General features: G+C 52.4%; 2 protein-coding genes across 3 annotated transcripts in view; both read right to left on the reverse strand.

Annotated features, from left to right (window-relative positions):
• Positions 1 to 27,452, reverse strand: part of LOC120957992 (protein dachsous) — an 88,113-nt gene that overhangs the window by 4,436 nt on the left and 56,225 nt on the right. For both annotated transcript variants that reach the window (XM_049609188.1, XM_040380492.2), the window contains exons 4-12: positions 6,089 to 6,269; positions 5,454 to 5,942; positions 4,759 to 5,369; positions 4,213 to 4,678; positions 3,647 to 4,149; positions 2,081 to 3,581; positions 1,630 to 2,002; positions 418 to 1,556; positions 21 to 326 (exon numbers count right to left, since the gene is read on the reverse strand). In XM_049609188.1, the coding sequence (XP_049465145.1) occupies positions 21 to 326; positions 418 to 1,556; positions 1,630 to 2,002; positions 2,081 to 3,581; positions 3,647 to 4,149; positions 4,213 to 4,678; positions 4,759 to 5,369; positions 5,454 to 5,942; positions 6,089 to 6,269 (5,569 nt within the window). The remainder of the gene's footprint in view (positions 1 to 20; positions 327 to 417; positions 1,557 to 1,629; positions 2,003 to 2,080; positions 3,582 to 3,646; positions 4,150 to 4,212; positions 4,679 to 4,758; positions 5,370 to 5,453; positions 5,943 to 6,088; positions 6,270 to 27,452) is intronic.
• LOC125907384 (serine protease inhibitor Kazal-type 1-like) lies at positions 25,720 to 26,331 on the reverse strand. The gene has a single exon (XM_049609191.1). It carries the CDS (start codon positions 26,191 to 26,193, stop codon positions 25,918 to 25,920), a length of 276 nt encoding a protein of 91 aa, XP_049465148.1. The 5' UTR covers positions 26,194 to 26,331; the 3' UTR covers positions 25,720 to 25,917.

A 27,452-nucleotide genomic window follows, 5' to 3' on the forward strand; every position in this document is an offset into this window, starting at 1 on the left:
GCAAGAAGTCGCATACATACCGGACAGCATGGCGTGGTAGGTGATTTGCTGGAACACGGGGGCATTGTCGTTCACGTCCACCACACGCACCGTGAGCGTCGTGCGAGCGACATGTGCCGAGTCGGAGGCCAGCAATCGCAGCAGAAACTCGTGCCGATCCTCGTAGTCGAGGGGACGAATCAGTATGATCTTCCCACTGTACCGATCGATGGAGAAGTAGCTGGTCGCGTCGTCATCGCTCAGCTCGGCGAAGCTGTACGTCAGCGGCGGATTGGTATCCACATCGTTGGCCGTGATGGTGGTGAGCACGGTGCCGACGCTGGTCGCTATAAATAAAACAGACAGGCCGCGTCGTTTAATTCCGGCACCTATGGGGAAAAGAGGCCGCTTCCCGAGCAGCGTGCATCATCCACTTACCTTCGCTAACACTGATGACGGTGTTCGGTGGAAAGGTCGGCTGGTTGTCGTTGACATCGACCACGTTCACGTTGATGGTGGCGGTTCCCGTCATCTGCGGCACGCCTTCATCGGTGGCGATCACCTTCAGCTTGTACTTGTCGCGGATCTCCCGGTCGAGCACGATGTTCGTCTTGACGATGCCGCTAAATGCCGGCTCAATGATGAACGCGTTGTCATGGTTGCCGTCGACGATGTGGTACAGGATGCGTGCGTTCGCTCCCTGATCCGAATCGAACGCGCCGACCTTGATCACGAACGTGCCCTTGCTGTTGCCCTCCCAGACGGAGGCCGCGTACTGCTGCTGCGTGAAGCGCGGCGCATTGTCGTTCTCGTCCCGCAGCTCCACCGTGATGGAGGTGTAGCCGTACAGCAGGGGAGTGCCGTCCGTGCGGGCGACGGCCACCAGCTCGATGCCTTCGCTTTTCAGCCGGCTGAAGCGCTCATAGTCCAGGTTGTGCGAGTTGCGGATCCGGACGTCACCCGTGACGGCATCGATCGAGAACGTTCCATCCTCGTTGCCCGAGCCGAAGCTGTAGATGATCTTCTGCCGACGGCCGTCACTGCGCACGGCGCTCAGCTGCAGCACCGGCTGTCCGACCGGCGTGTTCTCGGACAGCGTTACGCGGTAGGAGCTGTTCTGGAATCGCAGCACGGGCAGCTCCTGCTGCACTTCTCCAACGCGCAGCTCGATCAGCCCGGTCGCAATCTGGGGCGGATTGCCCTTGTCGCGCGCCGTCACCTCGATGTGCAGCAGCCGGCCGTTCTCGCTCGCCAGGCTTTGCGTCGCGCTGAGTGCGCCGGTCGTCGGGTTGATCCGGAACTTGCCATTGCTGGCGTTTTCGTTCAAGCTGTACACGATCTCCCCGTTGCTGCCCTGGTCGCTATCGGTAGCCGAGATGTGCAGCAGTGTTTGACCCGGTTGCACCAGCGCACCGATTTGCTCCCGGAACGGGTACTTGTCAAACACGGGCTTGTTGTCGTTCACGTCCGCTATGATCACCTGCACGGGCACGTTTTGCGAGCGCGCATTGTACCGGCCGCCATCCATCGCCACCACCATGAAGTTGTACACGTTTTGCCGCTCGCGATCGAAAAGCCTATGGTGTGAAAACGTTTTGGATTAATTTGTGGACCTTCTTTTTTGGCAAACAACGGACCGCAGACACTTACCCAGCTGTAGTGATGACGCCCGTTTTGCTGTCGATGTCGAACAACCACTCGGTCACGTTGGCCAGCGAGTAGACGATGCGAGCGTTAATGCCCACGTCCGCGTCGATGGCCTTCACCGTGAGCACCGTCGTACCGATCTGCGCATCCTCGTCGATCGTCGCGATGTACTTCTGCAGCTCGAACTTGGGATCGTTGTCGTTTTCATCCTCCACGCGGATGGTGATGTTGCAGTGCCCCTGGTGGGATACGGGCGAGCCACGATCTTGTGCGGTGATTTGCAGCACGTACCTCGCGTGCACTTCCCGATCGAGTGGCCGAGCCGTCAACGCACCGGTGTGCAGGTCGATGCTGAACTTGTTGCCCATGTTTCCACCTGCGAGCAATGCGAAAAAAACAACAAGAAAACATGTCATATTGCACACAAGATGGAAGGTAAAGCTGCCTCACTTACCCGAAATACTGTATGTTATTTCGCCGTTCAGCCCGTCGTCCGCATCGGTCGCAACGACAGTGTGAATCACCGAGAGCTCGCTGTTCTCCGGCACCGCTAGAGGGTAGCAAGAGCCCTGCACAAACTCGGGCGCATGGTCATTGACGTCGGTGACGCGTACAACGAGCGTGGCTACATCGAACTGGGCCATATCCTGGCTGGACGCTGCGGAGGATGACGGTTTCTTGAACCGTCCGCCTTCCGTCACGTAGATCGGAATCGTGTACAGGTCCTTGGATTCCCGATCGAAGGTCCCCCGCGTTGTGACGATGCCCCGTACCGAATCCACCGCAAAGTGGTCCTCACCGACACCCTTCGGTATTTCGTACGTAAGATTGAGCCCAGCCCCGGAGCCACCGTCCGAGTGGGATCTGGCCGACACGCGCACCACAAAGCTGCCGCTCGGCACGTTTTCCGTAATGTTCACGTGATACACCGGTTCGACGAAGCGGGGCGGATTGTTGGTCATATTCTGGATGACCACCTGCAGCGTCATCTTGGCTTCGCGCGGTCGGGGCGACCCGTGATCGCTGGCCGATATCACTAGCTGGTACTTCCCGCTGACGGAGTTACGCTTACCGCTGTCCATGATGAAGTTGCTGCTGAACGGTTTGGCCAGCCGAATCACACCGGTGCTGGAGTCGATCGTGAACCGTTCGTCTTCGTTGCCCCCGACGAAGGTGTACGCGATGTGCCCATTCTCCCCACTGTCCGGATCGATGGCCACCACGTGCGACACGACCTGGTCGATTTCCAGCGAGTCGCTAATGTACACCACACCGTCGGCTGCCTGTGGGATCACAAACTTGGGCGAGTTGTCGTTCACGTCCGTCACCATGATGCGTGCCGTGGCGGAAGTCGTTAACCGCTCGGTAACGTTCGACGATTGGTCGGTGGCCTGCACGATCAGCAGGAACTCTTGCGTGTCTTCGTGGTCGAGCGGCGCGAGCAGCGTCAGCGATCCGGTCAGCGAATCGATCGCGAAGTATTCCTTCTGCGCGAGATGGGCCGGCTTCGAGAGGTTGTACTTAATTTCCGCATTCGTGCCGGTGTCGTTGTCCTGCACGGTAAAGTTGTAGACGATCGCGCCGACCGGGGTGTCCTCCGAGACGTACACGTTGATCGGATCGCTGGGCCATTTCGGTGGGTTGTCGTTCACGTCCGCTATCTCGATCTTCACTGTGACGGCGGAACTCTGCGGATTGTTGCTGGCGCTCGTGTCCAGCGCGCGAATCTCCATGCGATATTCGCTCTGCTGTTCACGGTCCAGCTGTCTAGCGACTACCAGCTTGCCCGAGTTGCGATCGATATCAAACGCACCCTCGGTGATATCGTTCGTCAGTGGGGTGAGGGTGTAGGTAATGTGCAGATCGCTACTGCTCGAGATGAAGTTTTCCGCATCCGATTGCTCATTGCCACTGATTGACCCGATGATGTGTCCAACGCCGACATCTTCTCGTAGCTGTAGCGGATAGGGAAACGAAAGGTTAGCAACACTTCAACCACAGCAAATCAATCCCAACTTACCCTAAACACTAGACTGGAACTGGTAAACGTGGGCCGGTTATCGTTGAGATCCAGCACCTCTATCCTCAGCAAACGGACGGTCTGCTTCGGAGGTTTTCCATTGTCTGTGGCGGCCACTGCCAACCGATAGATTGTCTTCTCCTCGTGGTCAAGCGATGTTTTGGTGCGAATTACTCCACTCATCGGATCGATCGAGAACATACCGTACCCGTCGGAATCACGACCCTTGAGGATGGAGTAGCTGATGGAAGCGTTCTGCCCGTGGTCTCGATCGATCGCTCGCACCTTTACCACCTCCGTCCCGATCGGTTGTTCCTCGCGCACGCTCACAACATCCTCTTGCGGGTCGACAATATCCGGCGCATTATCATTGACGTCCAGAATCTGTACCTTTACCGAAACTCGCGAGCTCCTGTAAGGCGTGCCTTGATCGCGTGCTTCAACTACTAGATCGTAGGAAGCTTTCGTTTCGCGGTCCAGCGAATCTCGCGTAGTTATCTCACCTAGAATGCAATACACAGCCAGTTAGAGGTATGTAAGAGACGATCACCCATCCAAGAGCTTACCTGAGACAGGGTTAATCTGGAAGCTCGTATTGCTCGGTATGAGACTGTACCGCACGACCGCATTGATGCCCGCATCGGAGTCCGAAGCCGACACGGTACCAATCATGGCACCGCGGCGCATGTTTTCCTCGATTTCGAACTCGTACAGGCTCTTGGCAAAGATGGGACTGTTGTCGTTGGCGTCCAGTATCGTGACGATCACGTGTGCCGTCGCCGTCAGTGTCGGCACACCGTTATCGCTCACTATCACAGTGATGTTGTAGCGCTCCTTCACCTCCCGGTCGAGCTTGGTGCGCAGATAGATCCAGCCGCTGTTGGGAAAGATGCCGAATATCTCCGCCACCGGTTCGTCGGGCGACGCCGGTTGCGTCGACTTCCCGGTACGCTGATGATCTTCGCCGAGGATTTTGTACGTCAGTCGGGCATTGTTGCCCGTGTCAGCGTCTGTCGCGCTGACTTGTAGGATCTGTAACATGGGAAAGGAAGCAGCGGCAATGTAAGTCATCGTAAGTCATCCGTCAGAACACCCAGCCTGTTTGCACTCACCTGTGAATTGCTCGGCGTTGACTCGATGACCGAGATGGCGTACTCGTTCTTCTCGAAAATGGGAGCATTATCGTTCACATCCTGCACCTCCACCAGAATGGTCAAATTGGTGGACAGCGACGGCGTACCGGAGTCGGATGCCGTGACAACCAGCGTGTGGCGCTGCATTGACTCGTAGTCTAGCGGTCGCGCCAAGGTCAAATGTCCGCTGCGGCTGTCCATGCTGAACAGGCTGGACCGGGCACCGCTCAGCGTATTGCCCTGGCCCGCCAGCATGTACGTTATCACACCACTCATGCCCGAGTCTTTGTCCTGCGCGTTAGCCTCGTACAGCGGCGAGCCGATCTCCACATTTTCCGGCACGGAAATGCGCACCGTGTTCGACTCAAACTCGGGCGGATTGTCGTTCACGTCCTCGATGTCGATGTTGACCTGGGTGTGACCGTAGGCCGGTGGGTCACCACTCGTCGCTTGAATGTTGAGCAGCACCTGTGGCTTTGTTTCGTGATCCAGCGCATTGGCAACGCGAATGTTTCCCGACACCGGATCGATCGCGAAGAACCCATCCGGATCGCCGGAATAGATGAAGTATCGTAACGATCCACGGTTACCTACAGACATTGTAATGGGTAACACCACACATTCTATTAATGATCTGACTTTCAAACAACAAACAACACGTCCCGCTCACTTACCTGAGTTGCTGCTCGTTGCCGATACCGTTCCGACGACCGTGTTTCGCTTCACATCCTCCTTGACGTAGTACGTATAGCGAGGCTTGTCAAAGATTGGCGGCCGCTGCGTGGCATCGATCACGCTAATGAACACCTCCGCGTCATGCGTCGACCGAAGACCACCGCCGTCGCTGGCGGAGATGTTCAGCCGGTGGTAGGGCTGCGTCCGGCTGGACAGCATGTTTGGGCGCGTCACAAAGATTTCACCCGTCAGTCGGTCCATGCGGAAGATGCCGGCCTCGTTGCCGGCCACAATGCGGTAGCTGATCGTGCCGAAGCTGCCCGAGTCGGAATCGGTCGCCACGACCACCACGACCGGCGTGGAGAGCAGCGAGTTGGTCGGCATCGACTCGCGCAGTGACACGTTGTACTCGCGCGGGTAAAAAGTTGGCCGATTGTCGTTCACATCCGTCAGCTGGATCTTCACCATGGCGGTCGTACTGAGGCCTCCTGTGGCGAGATGGCGAGAGAGAGAGAGCGTTGGAAGCGAAAAAAAGAGGAAAATGACGATGTTAGTACAGGCCACGCAGGAAAGCCCAGCAGCAGGTTGTCCTGCTGAACTGGGGCGAAACGGTCCCAACCGAGCTGTCACATACCTCGGTCGGTCGCAATGATGGGAAACTCGTAGGAATTGCGCGTCTCGTAGTCCAGCTCGCTGGCGATGCACACCTCGCCCGTGCTCGGGCGGATCTCGAACTCCGCGTTCTTCTTGTAGCCCTCCCCGAGAGTGTAGTTCACCATTGCGTTAACGCCGCAGTCCGGATCGGTAGCCGATACCTGTAATTACCAAAACGCGGCATCGCAGACGGTCGAAGTGCGTCCGAAAGGAAGAGAAAAGCGGGAAGAACGAAACGATAGGTTAGAATGCCGACTGTTGAAACAAACCCAAATCCCAATGCCCATTGCCCTTCTACAATGCCCTCGGTAATGGACCGAGTATGTGTGTGTGTGTGTGTGTGTGGGTTCAAGCATCATTAATTCTAAGCGCGGGGCCAGTGTACACGTGTTTCCATTGATTATCGCAAACGTGGCGCAATTGGCGCAACCGACGCAACCATGCCTTTAGACGAAGGATCGATCATGCTTCCCGTACCACCCAGCTGCGGCATGTTGCCTTTGATCTTCGACCAGTTCCTCTTCGGCCATTACCGGCCCCGTACCATCGCCACCCCCCGCCCCCCGCACCCGGGGGGTTTCGGGAGCAGCCTAATGTGGAATTAAATTAATAATAATTATTCCATGGAACCGTCCGTGAAATCGGTCCCGCGTGCGTCCGATGTGCGCATCTAGTGCGCGCTAGATGAGCGCAAGTTGCAACTTTCCAGCCATGCCCTGCCTCCGACCCCTTGGGCGCCGCCCCGGGTGCGCAGCGTGAGCGCTGGTGGAACTGAAATGGATTTCACTTCACTCGATCGATCGATCGCCGATGCTCGATGGCCGGTCGGGTTTTGAAGTGATTTCGTTTTATTTCACCCACGATTTTACGACTCACTGCAGCCTTTAGCGGTGGCACAAAATCGAACCCACAAGCCAGCAGGGTCAGCAGGAGAGGAGGGCACATTAGCGAACGAAGCGAGGTAAATGGTAAATGAACAATTTTCGACTATTTATACGGTAATGAGTGGCTGATCTTTGAACTAATGGGAAACGTATCGTCTTCTTTGGGCAGAGTGCGTGGCCGGACCGCGGGCTGAGGTGCCTTGTTGTGACAGTGGTGGTGGTCCGTGTGCTGTGTGGCCCCCATTCACCGTGGCCGGTGGTTAAGATCTAACCGTTACGATTATGGTGGCGAATGTGGGTTTGAAACCGCCACAGTAGTCAATAAAATTAATCCTTCGAAAATGTCCTTAACGAGCCGTTTGGAGAAAGGCGAAAGTAAAAGCAGCGATGCAGGCTGAGCTCTTACAAAAGTTGCAAAAAAAAGGAGAAACCCCACAACCCGGTGAATAAATGTGGAACCATATTTTGCGATGAGAGCGAACACGACCACGAGGCACCACCACAACGGGTGAAAAAGAGTAATGCCCAATTGGTGTTTCTGCAACTGCAACCCCCTTCCCGGCTCAGTCTCAGCATGGAAATCGGGCACGGTTTGGGGAGCTTTGTGTGTGAGAAACAGGGACCAGTGCCTGTTGCACCAGCGCACCGTGCAGAGATGAAGTTGGAGAGTCACATAAAATACCCATATTCGTAATTCGTGTTTTCTTGTCTTATCCCCGGCTGTTATCTTTTATGACTGCGCTGCACTCTAAGCCCTGGGACGCTGGGATTTTCGTACGGGGCCAGCGCTTCAAACTTCAAACCAAGCGTTGATGTCCTTCCTGGCGTCTTGATTTAACGCGCTCCCGCGGTCGCGGCAAGGGACGCCATACGCGATGACGCGGCGGAAAGTAGCAGCAGCCAATTTTAAGACGACTCTGTCTGCCTGTGACTCGCACTGCTGCTCACATATTTTCATTATTATCTCTAAAATATATTTTTTCCTCTTCGGCGCACGGCGTCCCAGTGGCCAGAGGAAGCGAATCGACTAACAACAACTGCCGAAAAAAAAGAACGGCCAAAATACGAATGAGATGATGAAACGAGAAGAAAATCAACTTCTCCCTCCCAAAAAAAGGTGCTTGCTAAAAGAAAAGGCACGGACACGGGATGCAGAAGCAAATGCACACACAAAAAAACACTCAACCACACACACACGTACACGCACGCACTCGCCGACTCACCCCAATATGGCTCAGCCGGTGGAGAAGAGAAATGAGCCTTCATCCTTTATTTTTAATGATTTTCTGAAAGATGCGTTCGGTGCGATGCGCGTCGCGCTACCGCGTATTATCCGATCCGGGCGATCGGGTTTTTCTGGACCGGATAGTGATCGGACGCGCGGACGCGACAGTGAATCATATGTGGACGCGGGCAAAGGCATCCTTTCTCCCCCCCCCCCCCTCACGGGCGATTGGTGCGGTGCACCAGAGCCATGTTTTGCTTTTGGACGTGTGATTTTTCCCGTGTGTGATCGCTCTCCAAAGCACAGCTAGCGTTGTCCAGCCGTGTGACAACGGCACTGTTTTTGGGGGTGCTGCCGCATTTTTCAACCCGAACGTGAACCGAGACACAGTGTGCGCCCCCGGAGCAATCCGGCATGGGGTGTTTTGTGTATCGCGTTTCGCAGCGAACAAAACACTGCTATCGGATGGTTTTAATCAAATCAGGTGCATGGGTTTTATCATTTAAATTCGAAGTGAAGATTAATACGATGGGATCATAAATCAATTTGCGAGCAAAGTGGCGAGGATTGGACGTGGTTGGAGAGCCACTCCACGTACTGAGTTGAATTCAGTGTGTGTGTGTGCCGCTTCTGCTGGAGGGCTAACACGATCTTTTGCGATCTCGACACGTTATCTGCAGCGCGCGATCCTTTTCCTCGTGCCCGGGTGACGACACCGTAAAGGGGGGGGGGGGGGGGGGGGGGGGAGGCGGTGGACCCGCGCCCGGGTGACGAAACGACAAGACCTCGCAGCCACGTTTAGCAGGGTGGCAAGCAATTCGAGTGTGATTGTGTGAAAGCAGTCTCGCAGCGATGCGTTTTTGCATCCCCTGCTAACGATTTCGACGACGATCGGGGCTAGGTGTATTTCGCATCTTGTGACCTACGTTCGGGAGAGGACACGTTCAGCAAAAAGGGGAGCTTAGGGGAGGATTGGGTGGTTCATATTTCTCACTCTTTGTTCTCCGCGATGGCGGGCGCGAGGCACGACTTTTGCGCGTTAGTAGTTTGTCTCCGGCGCGGACCTCCGGGGAAGCTTCCGCGAAGGAGGGCCGCCCCACGGTTAGGGGTTTTAATTGAATTTTTATGTAGCAAACCGGCGAAAACTATGTAATCGATGCGCGCGAGCGCGTAAGTTGAATGTATTGCAACGTTCGAATTTGCACCGTGTCGAAGGGTGCACCGGGCGGGACGGTATGCTGCTGTGGAATGCAAATAAGACGGCAGGATCAATGGCAATGGCTCCCTTCCCTCGATGGGCGTTCAGAGGCCGCGGAGCAGAGTTTGAGATGCAAATAGTTTATCAGTTATTTTTATTTTACAATTTCCTGTTTAATGATTCTTCAATTTACCAAAACCGGGGATCGGGATTGTTTCACTCGCACATACACAAAGCGACCCAATTTCAAGCTGGGATGCGAACTATACCGTTTTATTTCCACCGGGTACCGTTCGGTACGATATATTTGTTTTCCTCCCACGCCCAGCAGCGTTAACTAGTGCTTTAATCCACCCACTGCGTGATCGGTTCTTCACCCTTTTCCAATAGCTTTAGATAAGTTCGCCTTCTCATCGGTCCCGCAGCATGAGCCCCCCACACGAGGCTAACATGTGTCGGTACTGTTACTGGCTGCTGCTGCTGCTGCTGCTGTTCCTTCTGGTGCTTCTGCACACTGATGACACTTTTGCGGTGTAACAATTTCATTCCCTTCAATGCTACACCCTCCGGAATTGCCAGTCGAGTGCTCGGGGGCAATTTTCCTGACGGTTTCCGTGGGCCCATTGCAGCCGCAGCTATTTAAATGGTTGTACAGCAGCAGCAGCAGCAGCAGCATGAATGAACAAAACAAAAAAACAAGAAGGTGGGCCTCGAGCAGTCGACCCGAGGCCTGCATCGAGTTAGGTCCCGGACGGGCGATCGAACCGACGACGCGCCGGTTTGTTATCATTCGACAATCTTTTTCAGTATTCATTTGCAATCCAAATAAATTTATGTATATATTCGCGTTCACGTATTATGTAGATACTGACGCGCTTCTGCCGCGAACGGCGAAGGGAAAACGTAGTGGAGTGCAAAAAAAAACACACACACACACACCAGACACACACACAAAGTGGCAGTAGAAGAAATAAGGCAATTCAATAGACAGATCGAAGCACGGGAGGGCACAAATACAAAAAAGAAGAAGAAAAGTCAAGCGCAAGAAATAGAAAGAAGGGGGAAAGACATAACGAAAGGATAATCAAGAACGTCCGCCACCGGCCGGCCCTGTTGCTACGTTTGGTGGTTGTGCTGCTGCCGTTGCTATAGGCAGCCGCGGTATTCTCTCTTTCCCTTTCTATCTCTCTTTCTTTCTCTGTCTCTCTCTCTCGCTGTCAGTCGGTTCTCCAGATCGAAAAGAGAATATTTTACGAAAGTCACAAATAAACACGATCCCCATCGGGTTGCACGCTGGAAGCGCTGCTGAAGCTTGGAGCTGAGGAGCGAGATCGCTTTCGGCATGGGAGTGCCCCATTCTGGAACAGTGAAATCCACGCGCTCCACGCCACGGGTGCCGATGCCGAGAGATGCTGCGGAAGCTCGCTTTTCCCTCGCTAGACCGACAGCGGAGACGACAGCTCGAGTTGACATTTTCGACGCTCGGGCCGAGATGGAGATACACACAGCCCAAGCAGGGAGGGAGGCCACATGAACCATCACGTCGTCTACTATTCGGGTCGGTTCGAATTGGCTTTTCCACGGAGCAGCAGCCCAGCGAAGCCGAGGGGTCGCCAGTAATACGCCTCTCAACGGCCAACGATCGAAGCCTTATCTAATTGTAATTAAAACGGTTATCTAAATCTTGTGGTAAATCAATTAATCTCGAAACCTGCACTGACTACACTTGTGTGCTTGTGGCCGAGAGGGCCGATCGGGGGCTATTTTGGTGCTTGGAACGGGGCTGAGTTGGCCTAAGCCAACTTCCTGCATACACACACACACATGTGCAATTTCACCGGGAAAACAGGTCGACTAACACACACACACACCCAAAGACCGATCGTGGGGTTGGGTTGGGAGGAATGTTTTAGTTTCACACAACCGATCGCTTCGGATCAGGTATTTCATGCGGAAAATCGGCCTACTAGGAAGTGAACTGAAACCGATCGCCAGACGGTACATGTGTGTGTGTGTACACGAATGACCACAGATTCAAAGGTCGCAACCTTTGTCTCACTTTTGTAATGTGCTTATGCGCCTCGCTATTGACCAGACGCTACAAAGACGCTCCAGCCCGTTACTTCCGCGCAGAGTGGAGGCATGTGGATGCTTTAAGGGCAATCGTACCACCCCCTACTGCAGAATGGGGCCAGATCATCCGGGGGCCACTAGGGGAAAAAACGAATTTACTTATCCACGTAACCACGGCAAGCGGCTGCGAATCGAATCCAAAGAATGTCGATAGCAGCAGCAGCAGAAGGGCAAAAGTCGGGCAACGGCAAACCGCAGAAACGCATAAATGTTATAATTAATGGAAAAAATATCGTAATGAACGCTCCACGCGTATTCTAATTAAATCAATATATTCCACAGGAACGCTCGCCCGGGTCCCTCGCACGTTCGTCAGCTTCGACGCAAATTTTGCGCAACCGCGGGACACCGCGTGGTTGACGGACGACCGTTGGGCCGAGATTGGCAGAGGGGGAAGGCCGTTGTTGGCGTTGTTTTTGGTCCCTCACTTTGGTTCGCTCACTTCCCGTCAATCCAAGGGGGTCTCTCTATCAGCAGTGGCCTTCAGCATACCCGCCGACTCCCCCCGATCATCTCCCACATGGTTCCCAGCTTGCGCCCTCTCCCTCGATTAGTTCATTCGCTCATTAAATCGTTGGAGGCTGTGCGAGCAGTTATCTGGACAGTAAATTTACGTTTTATTTCCTTCCCTTCCTTCACCGGGTGACTCAACCCCAAAACCCGTCGCCTCGAACCTGTTTTGCTCTCTCTCTCTCTCTGTCTCTCTCCCTCACTTGCTTGTTGGACAGGGAAGTTCCTTCTTTGCTAGAAGAAAGATTGTGCGAGAAAGGAAGCTTCTTTTTAATTTCACGTCCCAATTCTGGTTCTAACCCCCGTTCTGGCGTTCTGCAATGTGTCGCCTGACTTTCCCTTGCTGGGCTTTCCCCTCTGTCTCCTCCCCATGGCAACATTATTACGAAGCCCGGTGGGACAGAGCGGCTGCTCAGTTTTCCCGCCCGTTCGATGACGCATCGATCATTTGCATCCTTTTCCATTTTTGCCAGTCCAGTGGTGGAGGCCTGCCCCCCCCCCCTTTTGTCTAAGCTTTTTAACGACTTACGACGGGGTTCGGGAATTTTTAGCGAAAGGTGTTCACTGATTTAAATGAGAATTTTGACATGTCGATGCGACTCCTCGCTCGGTTGACCCCTGCCGGGAAGGGCAAATTTATAAGCGCACGAACGTTCGCTGCGCCCGTGCGTCCAGGAGGATTATGCCACCAACCCTTCTCCTCCCCCCCTATTCGTTTTGTGCGAGAAGAAGGCAAAATGGGCGAAAACTGTTTCGCACAGAAAGCGAACCGTTTTGTGCAAAATCCCGATCACGGAACTGCGGGTTCAAGACGGGTGTGTGTGCGCGCGCGCCCGCTCGCGTTTGTGTGTGTGTGTGTGTGTTCTCTCAGCGTGCGAGAAATTCCAAAGCGATCGCGATTCGTGACGGAGAGGAATGCGGCAAACGGTACGGAACGGCCCAACCACCGCCGTATATGCCCTCGGTCGGCTCCGGGGCGGGGGTTTTGTGCGCCATATTCGAGGCAATCTTTAATTGGGGGGACAGTTGCTGACGTCGCTCAATTAGGGGAAGCTGATGAGCGATCGTAAAACCTCTTCCACGATATCGCGAGATGGATGGAAGTGAATGTGTGTGTGTGTGTTTGTGGAGGAAGAAGGTTTTGGTGCCTTCTTTGTTTCAATCGATCCGTTCGACTTCGCTGGACACGTGGATGCGTATTTATGTGATTTTTTCGGAACCATTTGAATTGGACTATCTTTGTGCGTTAAGTTCTTGGGACCAATTGAGTGGAAGCCGTAGCAATAAGCTCCTCTGGCCCTTATTCCTGCATACCAGGGAACCACCGGGGACGGTAGTCGGACCTCCCCACCTTTGACATAATTATAGTTCCAGCGAGCGTAGAAAGGATTCCGCCTGGCATGGGAGCTACAACGGCGCTGGAACTAATGGTGGAATCTACTTGCACTTGCATACATACACATGACCCATCATTTCACGATTATTGGGAAGGTCGAGCGTGAAAATGGATTTTTATCCGGGCGAGGTCGCGCTGCCAAGAAGGAGAGGAGAGCCTGTGGTATTTAGAGCAGGCGATTATAAAGCGAAAAAAAAGAAAGAAAACGGGACCGTGGACAGCGCCACCGCGTCCGAGGGAAGTCATCTGGGGAGGGGTCGGGCGACGGGGAGGTTCATTTCACCGAAACCCGAGCACGCCAGCCAGAAGAATGATTAATGGGTTGGCATTGTGAGCTAATTATATTTTAATAACATCACTATCGCCATTATTCCCGTGTGATACATTAAAAGGCTTCTTCGTCTAGGAGTCGGGGGGAGGCTGCACCGGGCAACACAACGAACCAACCAACCAAAGCCCGGGCGGTTTTTGATGGGACGCCAACAAACAGTCCTGGTGGTGCGAGAGGGCCTACGAGCCCTGCTAGATGGGTCAGCCAGAGCTTGGTTGGATGTTCCATCATTCGTGCGCTCATAAAACCGCGCCGCAGTGACTTTCGTGTGCCGTTCCGGCAGCAGGTCGCGGTCTGCGGCGTGTGTGCTCCTTTCCCTGCATGGGGACGAGCGCGGCGCGCGGTACGTTCTCTCCCAGGCGAAAGAATGGAGCAGACACGAAGAAATCGTTTTGTTGATTGACCTAAAACGCGCCTAATGCCGTTCCTTTCCTGCTCCTGCTTCTTTCTTTCACTCCTGCGCTAACGCTAACGCATGCGGCCGGTGATCTAGTCTGGGCGCATTGTGAGCGTGAGGCTGCTTTTGATGAAGTTTTTATGCGTACAGCCCCTGCGAGCCAAGCGTGAGTGTGTACGGTCTGCCAAAAATCTGGCCATCATCATTGTTGGGGCGGATGGGCATACACACCACCACACCACACGACCAAGAAAAAAACGGGAATAGAAAAAGAGGCAAAGCAAAGTCGGGAGTGAACGGCGCTGGCTGGAAATTCCGAGCATTGTTCCGAGCTTCTAACCACCACGAAACACTTGGGTGCTAGCACAAGCGACGAAACGAATCGTTTCGTACCGAAAAGATCGTTCCCGGCTGGTCGGGCTGCGCGCGGCCATTCAGACTGCATCGGTTTGAGGGTGCTCATAAAATTCACTACTTAACGCACACATGATCTCTTCCCCAGGCTTCCCACCCCAACTCGCCCCGCGCGGGCTGTTGTGTCTTGCCGCGCGAAGCAAAACAAACAATGTCCGAGAAAGAAGTATTGCGTTTTTTTGTGTTGCTGTTGTCTCCTTCCTTTACCTCCACACGTTGTTGCTTTATTTTTTCGCCCGGTTTTATTTTCTAGTCTGGCCAATGGCGCGGGTCTGGTCTCCTTCCTAGGAGTGAATCTATCCACCCTTCCAAAAACGGCGCATTTACAATCTTAAACCGGCGGTGGTGGTTTGCGAGGGTTCGCGCAAGTGTGAAGGGTTTTATGTTTATTGCATACGTGCCCCGTGGGTTCGGTTCTTTGATGATCAAGTGAAATGAAACACGGCTTGCACCCCTTATTCACACGATAAAGAAGCTGGAAGAAGCGGAGCAGGAGGGCAGAGGAGCCAAACAACGGGCCGAGCCGAGCGGGCTTGCGGGTGGATTAAAACCCCTTGGCCCAACTGTTAAGACAATCTCCTGCGGAAGGTGATCCGATGCGATGGGAACACGATCTCGCGCAGATCAAACGCCTGCGCCAAAATCCGCTTCAATATCACGCCGGCCAACGGTGGATGATAAGGAAGCAGGAACGAATGCTCCCGACGTGTCTCTCTCTCTCTCCCCACGAATTGTGTGTGGATTGCGCGTTAGGCAAATGAATGTGCGCTGTAGATGCACATTATTATCGTGCAAATGAAAAGTAATTCGAAAACCAGCACTAACGCAGAAAAGCTAGCGGTAGTCGCGCACGGGAGAGTTTGAACTTTCGGTGGTTTTTGTGTGCCTGCTGCCGCCTCTCCCCGAAATCATTTCCACCGGCTGGAGGAGCCGTGCGTGGTGGAGCATGAACAACGCGGCAGAGAACCTACTTTTGGAGCCATTGCTTCACTGAGCTAGCGAATGCATATACATATAAATTCTTCCATTTTGGCGGCACCGTAACACCAGGAGTGGCCAGGAAAGGTTAGACGCACACCGTTGCCGGGCCTTATTTTACTGTTTCTTTTGTTTTGTTTTTGGCAGCGCACTTGGCTTACGCTTGCAACAAAAGGTGAATGGATCGTGTGTGTGTGTGTGTGTGTGTGTGTTTTTTGTTGTCGGTGGGGGTTGAGGTTTTAATTTAGATGAATTGGAGCGGCTTTGTTTGATGAATGGTAATGGGGAAGTAATAATAGAAGTAGAATGTGGCGTGCACGCTAACGTACTAAGACACTTGCGCGGGGCAGAAGAACAGAACATTTGCAAGCAGCAGCAGCAGTAGCACCAGCTTTGGGTTGAATTTTCCACATAACCTGGCTGCAGAAATGTTTCACTTTAATTAAGTCAATTTTCCAGTGCGAAGAAATTGCAAAACAGCATCTGGCAAAGCACTCCGCCCGGGCCCGGGTCTCATTGCATTAGCGAATTAGGGAGCAGCGTGAAGCGCGACCACAGGAACAGGAAGTGGTGGAATTCGTTCCCCCCCCCCCCCCCTCCTCTTCGGCTGCTAATCTCCGATCTGGTCACAAAACCGGGGCATACTGGTGGGCAATACATTTCGTCCGATCGGGGCGTTAATTTCCGTGATCCGGAGACGGAGAAATGCCGAGTACCGCCCGGATTTGCGAACGGCGAACGAACCACACACTTGCGAGCAGCACACACACACACACACATATGAGGGAAGGAAGAGAGATGTTTGGTGAACTGCACGATTCCGGACCCCTCCCCCTGCCCCCATTCACCCCCAGAAACGTGCGGAAGAATGTCTTTCCTTTCCTATCTGCTTCGCCACAGTACCGGGCGCAGGGGGGCCATGCGAAAGTGTGTACGATATATGAACTCTCTTCAGATTAATTGATCGCCATTTCCACCTCGCAATCAAACGAACAACGCCACATTAATTTCGCTTCCACCCCCCCCCCCCCCCCCCCCCCGTTATTTTTTGTTGCATTGGGAAAGGGTAAGAAAAATCGATACCTTTTGCGCGGGGGATCAGAAAAGATACCCCCCGGGGGAAGGGGTGCGCGGCGAGAGGAGCAAAGTCCCTGGCTGGATTGTGCGAGATGCGCGAAAAGAGTCCTGCTTAAAAAAAAGTGCACCCATCCCTTCGTTCGGGTCGAGGGAGAGATGGGTAAGGGTATGGGGTGATGCAGCAAGAGTAAAAAGGCTGAGGGAGGGATGGAACTGCGCCAAATCGGGGACACAAAAGGAAGTGCAAAAAACATGGCAGATTTTTTCACCAACACACCAACGGGGACGCAACCGACCCGTTGCAGCCACCAAATGTGTGGAATGTGGCGGCCGCGGAGGGGGAATGGGGGGCTTGCGGGTTCCGGTGGGGTGACAAGATTTATTTCAACCGAAGCCTTATCTACTCATTTCATTTCATAAATTAAATTTTGGGAAACTGAGCCCATCCCCGTGCGCGCAAGAGAGGAACGTGAACGACGTTCGCGCGAGCGCGCGCGCGCACTCGCACACACTCCTTTCGCGCTCGGTTCCTTGTCCGCTGCGTACTGCGAGTGCTGCAGTAGTGGCGGGCTGGCGGGCATTCTGCCGTTGTTGCTGCTTTCATTCACCAGCAAACAGTCGGGGCCAAAAAAAAAAAAAGGACTCGTAAAATAAGGGAGGGCCCGGGCGTTTGGCGAATGTCGTAAATCGTAGCTCAATTTTGTAGCGTTCGATAAGATTGTTCGATGTTTGTATGCAGCCCCAGACGCAAGACTGCATTTCGGTAACATGGGGAGTGCGAGCGTGTGTGTGTGTGTGTGTGTGTGTGGCTGAAGGCTGTCCGTGAAGACGGGAAAGGATCCGTGGCGCGATCCGTCAGAGGTCAGTGCATGTGATCGCCACGCCACGGCTCGGCAGACGCTCCCTTAATCCAATTAACGGTTAAGTACGTCCTGGCTGGCCGCGCGTTCGCCAGCGTGACAGCTCGCACGAAAGGGCCACCTTCGCCCTTGTCGTGCTCGCCTGGCACAAACAGCACGGTGCTCGGAGAGGAGTGGCTCGCAAAACGGTATCTATGTCTGGTATCATCAAGCGTGGTGGTTTAACCTTCATCGGTCGCGGAGTTGCGGAGTTTTTCCGTTCGCTTTATCTGCATGCCGGGTGAGGGGGGGGGGTGTGGAACGCGGGTGAGTGGGTTTATGCAAAAATCTGATCCACGAAAGTCCTTTAAATGCAGGTCGCACGAAGCAGCAAACCCATCACGCTCGGGCTCGGCGAGTTTGAAGGGGAAGGGCGCAAGAGAGCACACCGAAAACATCAACAATCAGATACGCGGGCACACACACACACAGGCGGGCGAACAGATGGCACAACCCGCTAAAACGGACCCTCGAGGGGTGTTTTGGGGCGGGCGGGGTAAGCACATTTACATTAATTTATATGTATATATGAAATAAATAATGTCACTGCCGAAATGTTCGCCCCAAAACTGTTTGCGGGATTTTGCGCGAAATCGATCGCTCGATCGCACACACACACACGCGGACGGACGGACGGTTGTAGTGTAGGGGCCCCGCGGGCAACGAATAAATCGGCAAATGGAAACAGGTAGACAGGCAGGACTTTTCGGTAGCGACCATCAAAGCAGAACTGGCAACGGCGGGCGGGCCGAACGGGCGAGCGCAAAAAAACAAAACGCGCGAAAAGCGCTCGAATTAAACGAGATCGATCGCCGTGCGCCGTAAAAGGAAAACGGTGGCCCAGACGCCCGGGATATATGTCGTGCGCGGATGTGATGTGATGGATGGATGAATGAATCTCTTATCCCGGGCGCAAACGTGAAAGGCCAACGCCAACGCGTGATCGTGGAAGCAACAAAAAAAAGACTGTCCCACCCCGAAAACGTCACGCGAGAAAGCCCCCTGCATGCGCTATAAACATGGAAAATCCCTAATTTGAAGCCAAAAGGACATTTAAGAAAGGGCTCTGAGCGGCTGAGTCAGCAGCAAAAAGCATCAACGGGGGGGGGGTGGGGTTTAACGAATCCTGTCGGTTCCTTTTTCGGGATCCCGATTTGGATCACGGGGCCAAACGCTGCTCCGGGTTGAGCGTTTTTTTGCTTCCTTCTGCTGGCCAGATCCTTCCACCGCTGCCAAGGCACGCGCATTCCGCGCTCGTTTTGCCGCACACACTCTCTCTCTCTGTGTTTGACCTTAAATTTTGCATTTTGCGCTGCAGGAGAAGAACCTTTCAGCAAGAGTAAACTGTTTTTGAGCTTGCAAGCACAACGGATTGAGCAGCGCTCGCGACACGCCGCGGAAAGTCGCGCGATCGAACCCGCGCGATAAACGTTTGCATACGCGAGTGAGAGCGCGCGCGCGCGTAGTGTAGTAATCACGGTGGGAAAGCAAGTGGACAGGGTGGGAGGGGGCAAAACCGTTGGCGACAAACATGGACGAGAATGCCCCCACCCACACCCCCATCCCGGTTCCGATGATCCTCCAATTTTGGTGATCTTAACCGGCCACCAGCGCTCCCCCGAACGGTTGAGCGACACATGCAAGATTATTGAGAATGTTAACGTAAGCTTTCGATTTCCTCCACCCAGGCCTCTCCCCGATCGATCACCGTGTGTCTCATCGTGGGAGCGTGGGGGCAAGGGGGGGTTTGTTTGATCCGGTGTCCCGCGAGACCGCGAGTTTTGGTTAGGGCCGCCGGTTTTATTTTGCTCCCTCCCCCCTGTTCGGCACCTCACCACTATTCATGGTCATTACATATTTCGGTCCAATCCGTGGTTTCGTGTTCGACTCTGTGTGTGTGTGTTTGCTGTTTCATTTCTTGCTTTCATTTGGAGCCGTCGTCAACGCCGTTCGTCGCCGATGTTGCTCGTTTGATTGTTTCTGCGGTTTTATCTCTCTCTCTCTCTCTCTCTCTCTCTCTCTCTCTCTCGCTCACTCCCGTCGTTTGCTTCTCATATTCATTATTATTATTTTTATCCTTCCAGTGTGGATGTAGTTTTTGTTGTTGTTGCTGTTGGTTTGTCCTGCCGTTTCTGTTGCTTTGCTGGTTCCCTATCTGCGGATGAGGAGGGGGCGGCTCTGCGCATTCGGTGCGGTTTTATACTTCCATCTTCCACAAGTGATGACAGTTTAAGGAATGTTTTGTCTCTCCCGCATACACGCATTGAGTTGAGGGCCTTTTTTGTTGTTGTTGTTGTTGTCATGTTTGTTTCAACATTCTTTCGAATTCGATTTCATCATTTTATCTACCAAGTCGGAGAGAGAGAGAGCAGCGAAACCTACAGCGCAACAGCCATTCGACTAGTTTGCAGAAGCGATTGCACATACGACACCGGCGGCAGTTCGATGCACTCGCAGCGATGCACCCCCCCCCCCCACACACACACACACACACACATGCAGCTATGCACCAAAGTGTGACGCATAGCGCAGCCTCCGACGTGGACACGCCGGAATGTGGCTTATCCATCCTTTTTTTCGGTAGTCAAACAGTGTTCGAACCGGCGCGTTGTGCAAACGCAAAGCAAACGATCACTTTGAAATTTGCCCTCCCAACACCCCCTTCTTCTCTTTGATGCAACAAAATTGAGCGTTTTTAACAAACTGTAACACAATGCAGCAGCTCGAACCGTTTTTACAACATTGTGGAAAGAAATGAAAATTTATGAAGGCTTACTCATTTCGGCGAGGGGCTTAAAGGTTGCCCTTGCTGCTTCTGGCTTTCTCGGTTCGTACCAGCGTTTTTCCCCCCAGCCAACGCGCGCTGGTGATCGGTGATTTATAGGAAGCGCTCGCTCTCTATCCGGTGGCCCATCCCGTGGGGCTTTGCGTGTTTTGTACGATTTGTAGGATTTTTTTGCTGCTGCTGCCCCACGCCCGTTTGGTTTTGCTGTTCGAGCGGGGAGGGAAATGATTTATCTTCGCCGGAATCAATGTATATATCCGACTGCTCACACAAAAAGGAAGCGAATGCACTTTTACGCTTTCTTTTCTGTTCTTTTATCGTGTGTGTGTGTGTTAATGAGAGTGTGTTTTTTGCTGCTGCTGTTGTTGGTTGTTGTTGGTCAGAGAAGAGCTACAAAATTTGAAGAAGGCTATCATCCTTTCCGACGAAGTAATGCATCTTTTGCTTATCGGTGCGTTCTGAGGGGGGAGGGGGGGGGGGGAATTGGGAGATTGGGCAGTGTGTGTGTGTGTGTGTGTGTGTGTGTATGAGTGCATTATTTTTTTGCTCCCAGTTCGTTGATGGTGAACCTTTAGTTATTAACATCGCAAGACGAGCGCATCGGGAGTCGTGAAAGTGGTCACGTAATGGCACTTGGACTGCCGAATGATTGGAAAGCACACGCAGCGGGGAGGGTTAACGGGGTGGTTAAAGGGGGGAAAGGCAACAAAAAGATTGCCAAAATAATTGCCAACTATGAGCTTATATTGCCTTTTTGCCCCTGCGCCACCGATGCCGTCCAGGAAGCGCAAAAAAGGACCTCCGTTACCGCACCGATGATCATCCTGCGGTGTGCGCCCGGTGTTTGCTGCTGGTTGCTGGTTGCTCGGGATGGTCGGGGATAATAAAAACTTTACCGCATCGCGCAATACAATCGCTGCCGTCGACGAGCGCAGCGGAGCCCGTCAAATTCATCATTACCGACCAGCGCGGAACACAGACGGATCGGTTACCCCGGGCCAGGGGCACAGCAGGGACGCACCGGGCGGGGTCCGGGCTGCACTTGTGGCTTTCCAGAAAAACGCGAGCGAAAATGCACTCTAATCTTCATCCCGGCAAACCTTCAATCAGCGAAAAACTCGCTGCAAAACGGAACACACTGCATCAAAGGGGATCGATTGCACACTCTCGTGCAGCAGTGTGCGGGTTGCAAGCGATGGAAAAACTTCCCTTGCGGTTGATTGGGGTACGAAAGGGGTAAAAACAACAGCAGCAGCGGAGGAAGAGCAAAAAAACTTGAATGAAAATCATCCGCAAATGAGATAGCATCGCAATCATAATGCACTTTGGCTGCCGGTCGCTTCGTACGCAATCCCAACAACCATCGTGACCGGATCCGATGGGCGGGAGCAGCAAGAACACAGCAAGTCCCCAAGGAAGGGAAGGAAGGGAACGAAGGAAAACGAACATTCCTTCCTGCACACCATCATCTGGCACGATCTTCTTCGATCGGGGATTTGTTCTTCTTCCCGTCGTGCCGCCGATGGTGGAAAAGAATGCCCTGCGGACAGGTCATTCGACACCAGCCGATCATGGCCTGAAGGGTGCCCGGGATCATTTCTCGCCCCTTGGCGGTAAGAGAGAGAGAGAGAGGTAGGGGGGCAGCGCGGAGGGAAATTGCTTCCTCCCGTCCCTCGTCCGCGTTGGGTTGGGTAAATTTGCTTCGACTGAAGATTCGAATTTCTTGATTGCTTCGTTGCATGCATCGGGACCCGAAGAAGGAAACTGATGTTGCACACCGATGTTTTGCCCGGGCCCGGTGTCCTTTTCCCTTTCCGCGTATATGTTTAGAGCTGTTTTTCTTTATGCGTGTGTGTGTGTGTGCTGGTGCAAGGACCATGATGATGATAGGTAAAGGCGCCGCAATGGGAAGGAGAAGAAAAGTATACAGATGAGACGAGTACAAACATCCGTACGGTTTGCCTCTTTTCGGGCCGATCTCGGATCGATTCCCGGGCTGCACCGGGCTCGGTTTGCTGAATGGGGATGAATGCGGTTCGATTTTCATCGGCTGCACGGAGGAAAACCATGATCATACGCCAAAATGCCAGCGCCAAGAGTTGGCGACAGGCGGGCAAACACATCGCCGAGGCCGGGCGTCGGCGACGGAGGCCGGACAGCGAATGAGAGATTCATCATGATCCATCAAAAGATATGGACGAACGATGATGAACTTTCCACTTCTCGCTTCCTCTTTCAATAGGCCGGTCCCCCTCACTCCCCTCCCTCCCACCACTGCCTCTGAGGTTCGGTTCGTTTAGAGGTTTCTGAACTTGTTAGCTTTGGCCGAGCGCCGCGACGGCTGGATGTGATTATTATTTTCTTATTATGGCTCGGATGCGTTTTATGTTTATAATTTTGTGCACCATTTGGCAACTGGCTTCCTGGCAGCGGAACCCTCTGCCCTACGCGTACGCGTTCCTTTGCGCCCTTTCCCTTCACAAACAGTCCCGAGTGCAGTTTTGCACCGGTAGTAGGAAAATAAGATGTTTTTTTTTGGGTAAGAAAGGTATCGAATACTTAGATGTACAGGAAAGCCTGTTACTGTTTGTCCCATCCAAAAGCTGCACAAATCATACCTGTAAATAGAGCAAAAAGAAGAAGAAAAAGACATGTGTTAATCATTGTAAGAATAAAGTCAAATGCAGAAAAATCTCAACGGTTGTAAATGGCTTTCCTATTTTTTCTATTAAGTTTTGATCTCCAGCACACATTATACGATTTCGATCCCCTGAAAAGGAGGAAAATTTGAAGAAGCCAATAGTAGCAGTAATTATACACCTCGCAAGAAGGGGGAAAATTCACAGGCACCAGCAAATGCGTCGTTAGCCGTATCTAATTACGTAGCGGAGGGGGCGAATTGCTGGACTTGATGCCGGCCGTTGAAGACACGAAAGAGTTTTCAGCAAGCAAGCGCTCCATTCCCGGGGCCCTCCCAGATGGGCAGAGGAACAAATGGTTTTTGGCCCGATCAAGATCAAGAACGCGATCAGCGGTGACGAGAGGCTTCCATCACATCACAGCGAGCTCGATTGGTCAGATATCCCCAGATGGCGGCGGCGGCGACGACGACGAACCCACCGTGCTGCTGTTGATCAACCACGCACAGGTTTCGCTGTGATACGAGCACAGCGCAAAAAGCAACGCCAAAGCAGTGTGTGTGTGTGTGTGTGTGTGTTTGTGTACCTGTGTTGGTGTCCCCCTCCCGACCCTCCGATTCCAAAAAGGGTGGGGCAGGGCTACTACCAAAGGCACGCATATCGAAGCGTGTGTGGAAGGCGCAGGGTAAGAAATAGATAATTATTTGATAATAAAACCCGAGCACCGGCCATTGCGAGATTGCGTGAGTGAGTTCCCGTTTTTTTTCTTCTCTCTGGCACTGGGGACCGGCCTGAGTGTGAGTGCGTTTCTGGTTTCTGTGTTGCTCCGTGGGCCAGGCCGAACTCGCCTCTCGCCAATCGCATCTTTCCCTCGCTTTCTACTGCTATTTATCCCACGACCGCCGCACCCGGGGAGGAATGATCGCGAACGCGATCACTGTAATCACTTTGCGATCGTTGGTTGGGCCGCACCAGTACCAGCAAAGAAAGGGGAAAGACCCTGCAACATGATTCGTCGTCTTCGGGCGGAAATGGGTGGCGATCAAGTGAGTGCTGGTGGTACGGATAGAATGGACGAGCGGAGGAGGAGGAGGAGCGTGGCGAAGGAATGTATTTAATAATCATCGACAAAATTTTAAAAATAATTACAAAACACACCGCACGGTACGGTTTGCAAACGGTTGGGGTAAAGTGGGTTGGTTGACGGTCGGACGATGGTAGAAAGAAAATGGCCGCACCGTTATTCCGTTGCAGCGGCACACACAGCTGATACAGTTATGGGCCACTTGGTAGATTATTGTGTTAGAAAAGGATTTGCAGAAGAGTTAGTAAGAGTTTGCACGTTCAAGAATACTTCACAAACAACCAATGCCATTTTCGACTGATGTTATCACAATCAATCCATTGGATTGTTATCAGAAAAGCCTACCTAGTCTAGCTTTAAAAATATGATTCATCTAAATAGAAAAGGCTGAATCATTCATACATCTACATCCACACAGATGAGTGTATGCTGTAGTCTTAAATTAAAATGATCAAAAATGCTTTAAATTCTCGACAAATTCATCTCACCTTGGTTGTAAAGTTTGTAGATGCACATCTCGCTAAACTCTAGTTGGTTTGTTCGCTTGCTGTAGAGAACGACGCAAAAACCATTTTAATTTTTCAATCGACCAACTAATCACCTCCATTGAATCAACGCAGCGGCGGTTCCAGCAGTTGGCGCGGTATCGTTGCATTAATAACCATAATCCTCAGCCCTGTGTCCTCAGCCTCACACACGCCTAGCCCGACCAGCGAATGCTGTTTGTTCTTGGTGCGTGTTCTTCACCGTACGTTTGGAGGTTCCTCGGTTAGCGATTTTAAAACCGCAATGCTAGCAGATCGAACTTCGCCGAACGTACAAGCGAAGACGATCGATGCCGATAGTGCAATAAATATAGGCAACATTACGTGATGATTTCTCAAGCCCTCCGCCACCTTCCGCCTCCGGTGCCAGCTCGGCGTCATAGATGGTCCCTCGGTCCGGTTGCTAAGGATGCGCGCGCTCTTTCCTGTTTTGGGCTACGATGGCTTTTAATTTGCACAGGATTGCGTTGCCGTTGCGAAGACTCATAAAAGCACTCGCGCAGGCAGGAGGATGCGAATGGAATGGAAATAGGGGATGATTTCATTAAAGTCCCATCCGAGAGCAAGCAACATGGCGGTTCCGCAGGCTTTGACCGCACGGACGCACGCACGCTAGATACGCATTCCACTGTGTAAGATCGCCCGCTTGCCTTCGTATAGAAAGCGGGAGCAATGAGCAGCGATCGGAGTGTGAGTGGAATGGAACGGCAGAACGGCATCGCATCAGGATCTTGAGCAATATCGACATCAAAGATGCGACCAGGCATTCGCTTTATGAATCGGAATGGTGTGCAAATGTCATGTTCGATCAGAACCAATCGCTGATTGAAGCAGTGACAGCAACGGTAGTATAATGATTGCATTTCCTGCCCGCTCTATGCGCACTCAGACAATGTTAAAGCCTGTGTGCGGTGTGGTCAGGGTCGGGGCACAAGAGGCATGCGAGAGATGGGTGGCCTCACACCGATACATTCCACCGAGGATTAGACCGTACACAACTATCGGAGAAGTGGTAGATTACGCTGATTGCAACGTCATCTGATAAAGAAGCGAATGGTTGGTTGGTGCCTCGAGAGCAGAATCGAGACCATGGACTATTAAATTATGTTCGACTGATTCGTGTCGGAGAAGGATAATTGATTTTATTGCAAAACACAGTGTCTCGTAATGAACATTGTACACAGCCGCGAACGGAATGGGTTGTTATTAGTCTTGGGCTGATTGATAAAAGCAGGTTGATTTTATCGCACGATGTAGGCACTTTACGCAATCGCCTTTTTGCAGACCGGATTTCGGGGGCTGTTTTCCGGCACATCACTCTTCGGGCTGCTCCTCGATGGGCTCCTGGATAGGTTCGTCGCAAGCGCCACGGCGCAACACTCGCAGCTCGATCGACCGTGCCGCCATTTCCTCCGCCTTGCAGTCCAGCATGCAGCGGTTAGCGTACGTGCTCAGATCCGTACCACAGACGGGGTCGTATATGCGGGGACAGGCGCAAGCACCGTCCTTCGAGCGTCTAGCGTAGACACTTTCACCGCCCAGCAGAACTATCGCGGCCAACAGCACCACCACCAAACTCCAGGAACGCATCTTAATTGGCTCGTTTAGCAACGGACAGATGATCCTAATAGAAAGTCACACGTTTACGGAGTCAGGGGAAAACACACAAGTACAACTATTTCGTCAGCTGTAGCAGAAATCGCACAAAGCAATGATTCAGTCCAGAGCGCATCGACTGCTGATAAATAAAAAACTGCTAACTGATACGGTTCTTATCACAAAAACAAAGCTCTTAGGTTGATGTGTTGCCTGTTCGTTGGAAGTTATCATCGTAGTGGTACGATGCTTCACGCACACCAGCACACAGCATAACAAAGATGATAAAGATAGGGGCATATTCGGGGAAATAGACGTCCGTACGTCGAACCTATTTCATGTCGTCTACTTATAATGCACATTAGGAGATTGTATCTATGAGTCATCCTGAACTAACACATATGCTGATTTTTTGCGAGTAATCCGATGCAAACCTTTGCAACACATACTAAAAAACATTCGCCGGACCAAGACACGTATAATGCACTTTATTTGTATGGAGAAACAATCAGACGAATTGAATTTTTTCAATCGTTTTTCATCGGGATTCTGCATTGCACTTGTCCATGGACACTTGGTGCAGCCCGATCAAGCGGCCTTCGGGCGTGTTTCTGGTACATTCGAGATCACAATTGTTACCATAAATGTGGTTGTCACTTCGATAGACTGGCCATTTGCATAATGGGCAGATGCATGGCGAATCCCGTTTAAAATCACAGTCTAATTGTGCTGCAGTGGTCTGCAGAACAAGAACCACGAGCAGCACCGGTACAGGCAAGCAGATGGACGCGCATCAACGTGTCGTGCTAAGTCAACAAGGTAACAACATCTCTGATCCTAATTCAGCAAAAAGCGTATTGAAATTGAACGACTACGTAGTCGATAATTGCACATAACGCAACAAAGATGGATTCATTGATAGGTAAAATTCATCAAAAATGTTCGAAGCGATCCACCTGAATGTCCGAAGAGCTAGATCATCGATTAAGAGCCTTCATCCAGAAATCAGAGCCACATGCGGCTATTGCTGGTAGACCTATTTAATTTATCCCAATTGTAGTACACACTACAAGATTGCAGCGTTGAGTTATCTTGACTTCACACCAAGACATGCGGATTTTATGAAAGTAATACAGAATGTACTTGTCACGGATTAATCCTAAAAAAAGGAGAAAAGGTGACGCTTGGATTAATGAGACCTTATCAGCTATAATAATCAGATACAAACATTTGCCACGCAGCCGCAACACATA

The sequence above is a fragment of the Anopheles coluzzii genome, chromosome 3, assembly GCF_943734685.1.
Source record: "Anopheles coluzzii chromosome 3, AcolN3, whole genome shotgun sequence".
NCBI classification, from domain to species: Eukaryota; Metazoa; Arthropoda; class Insecta; order Diptera; family Culicidae; genus Anopheles; species Anopheles coluzzii.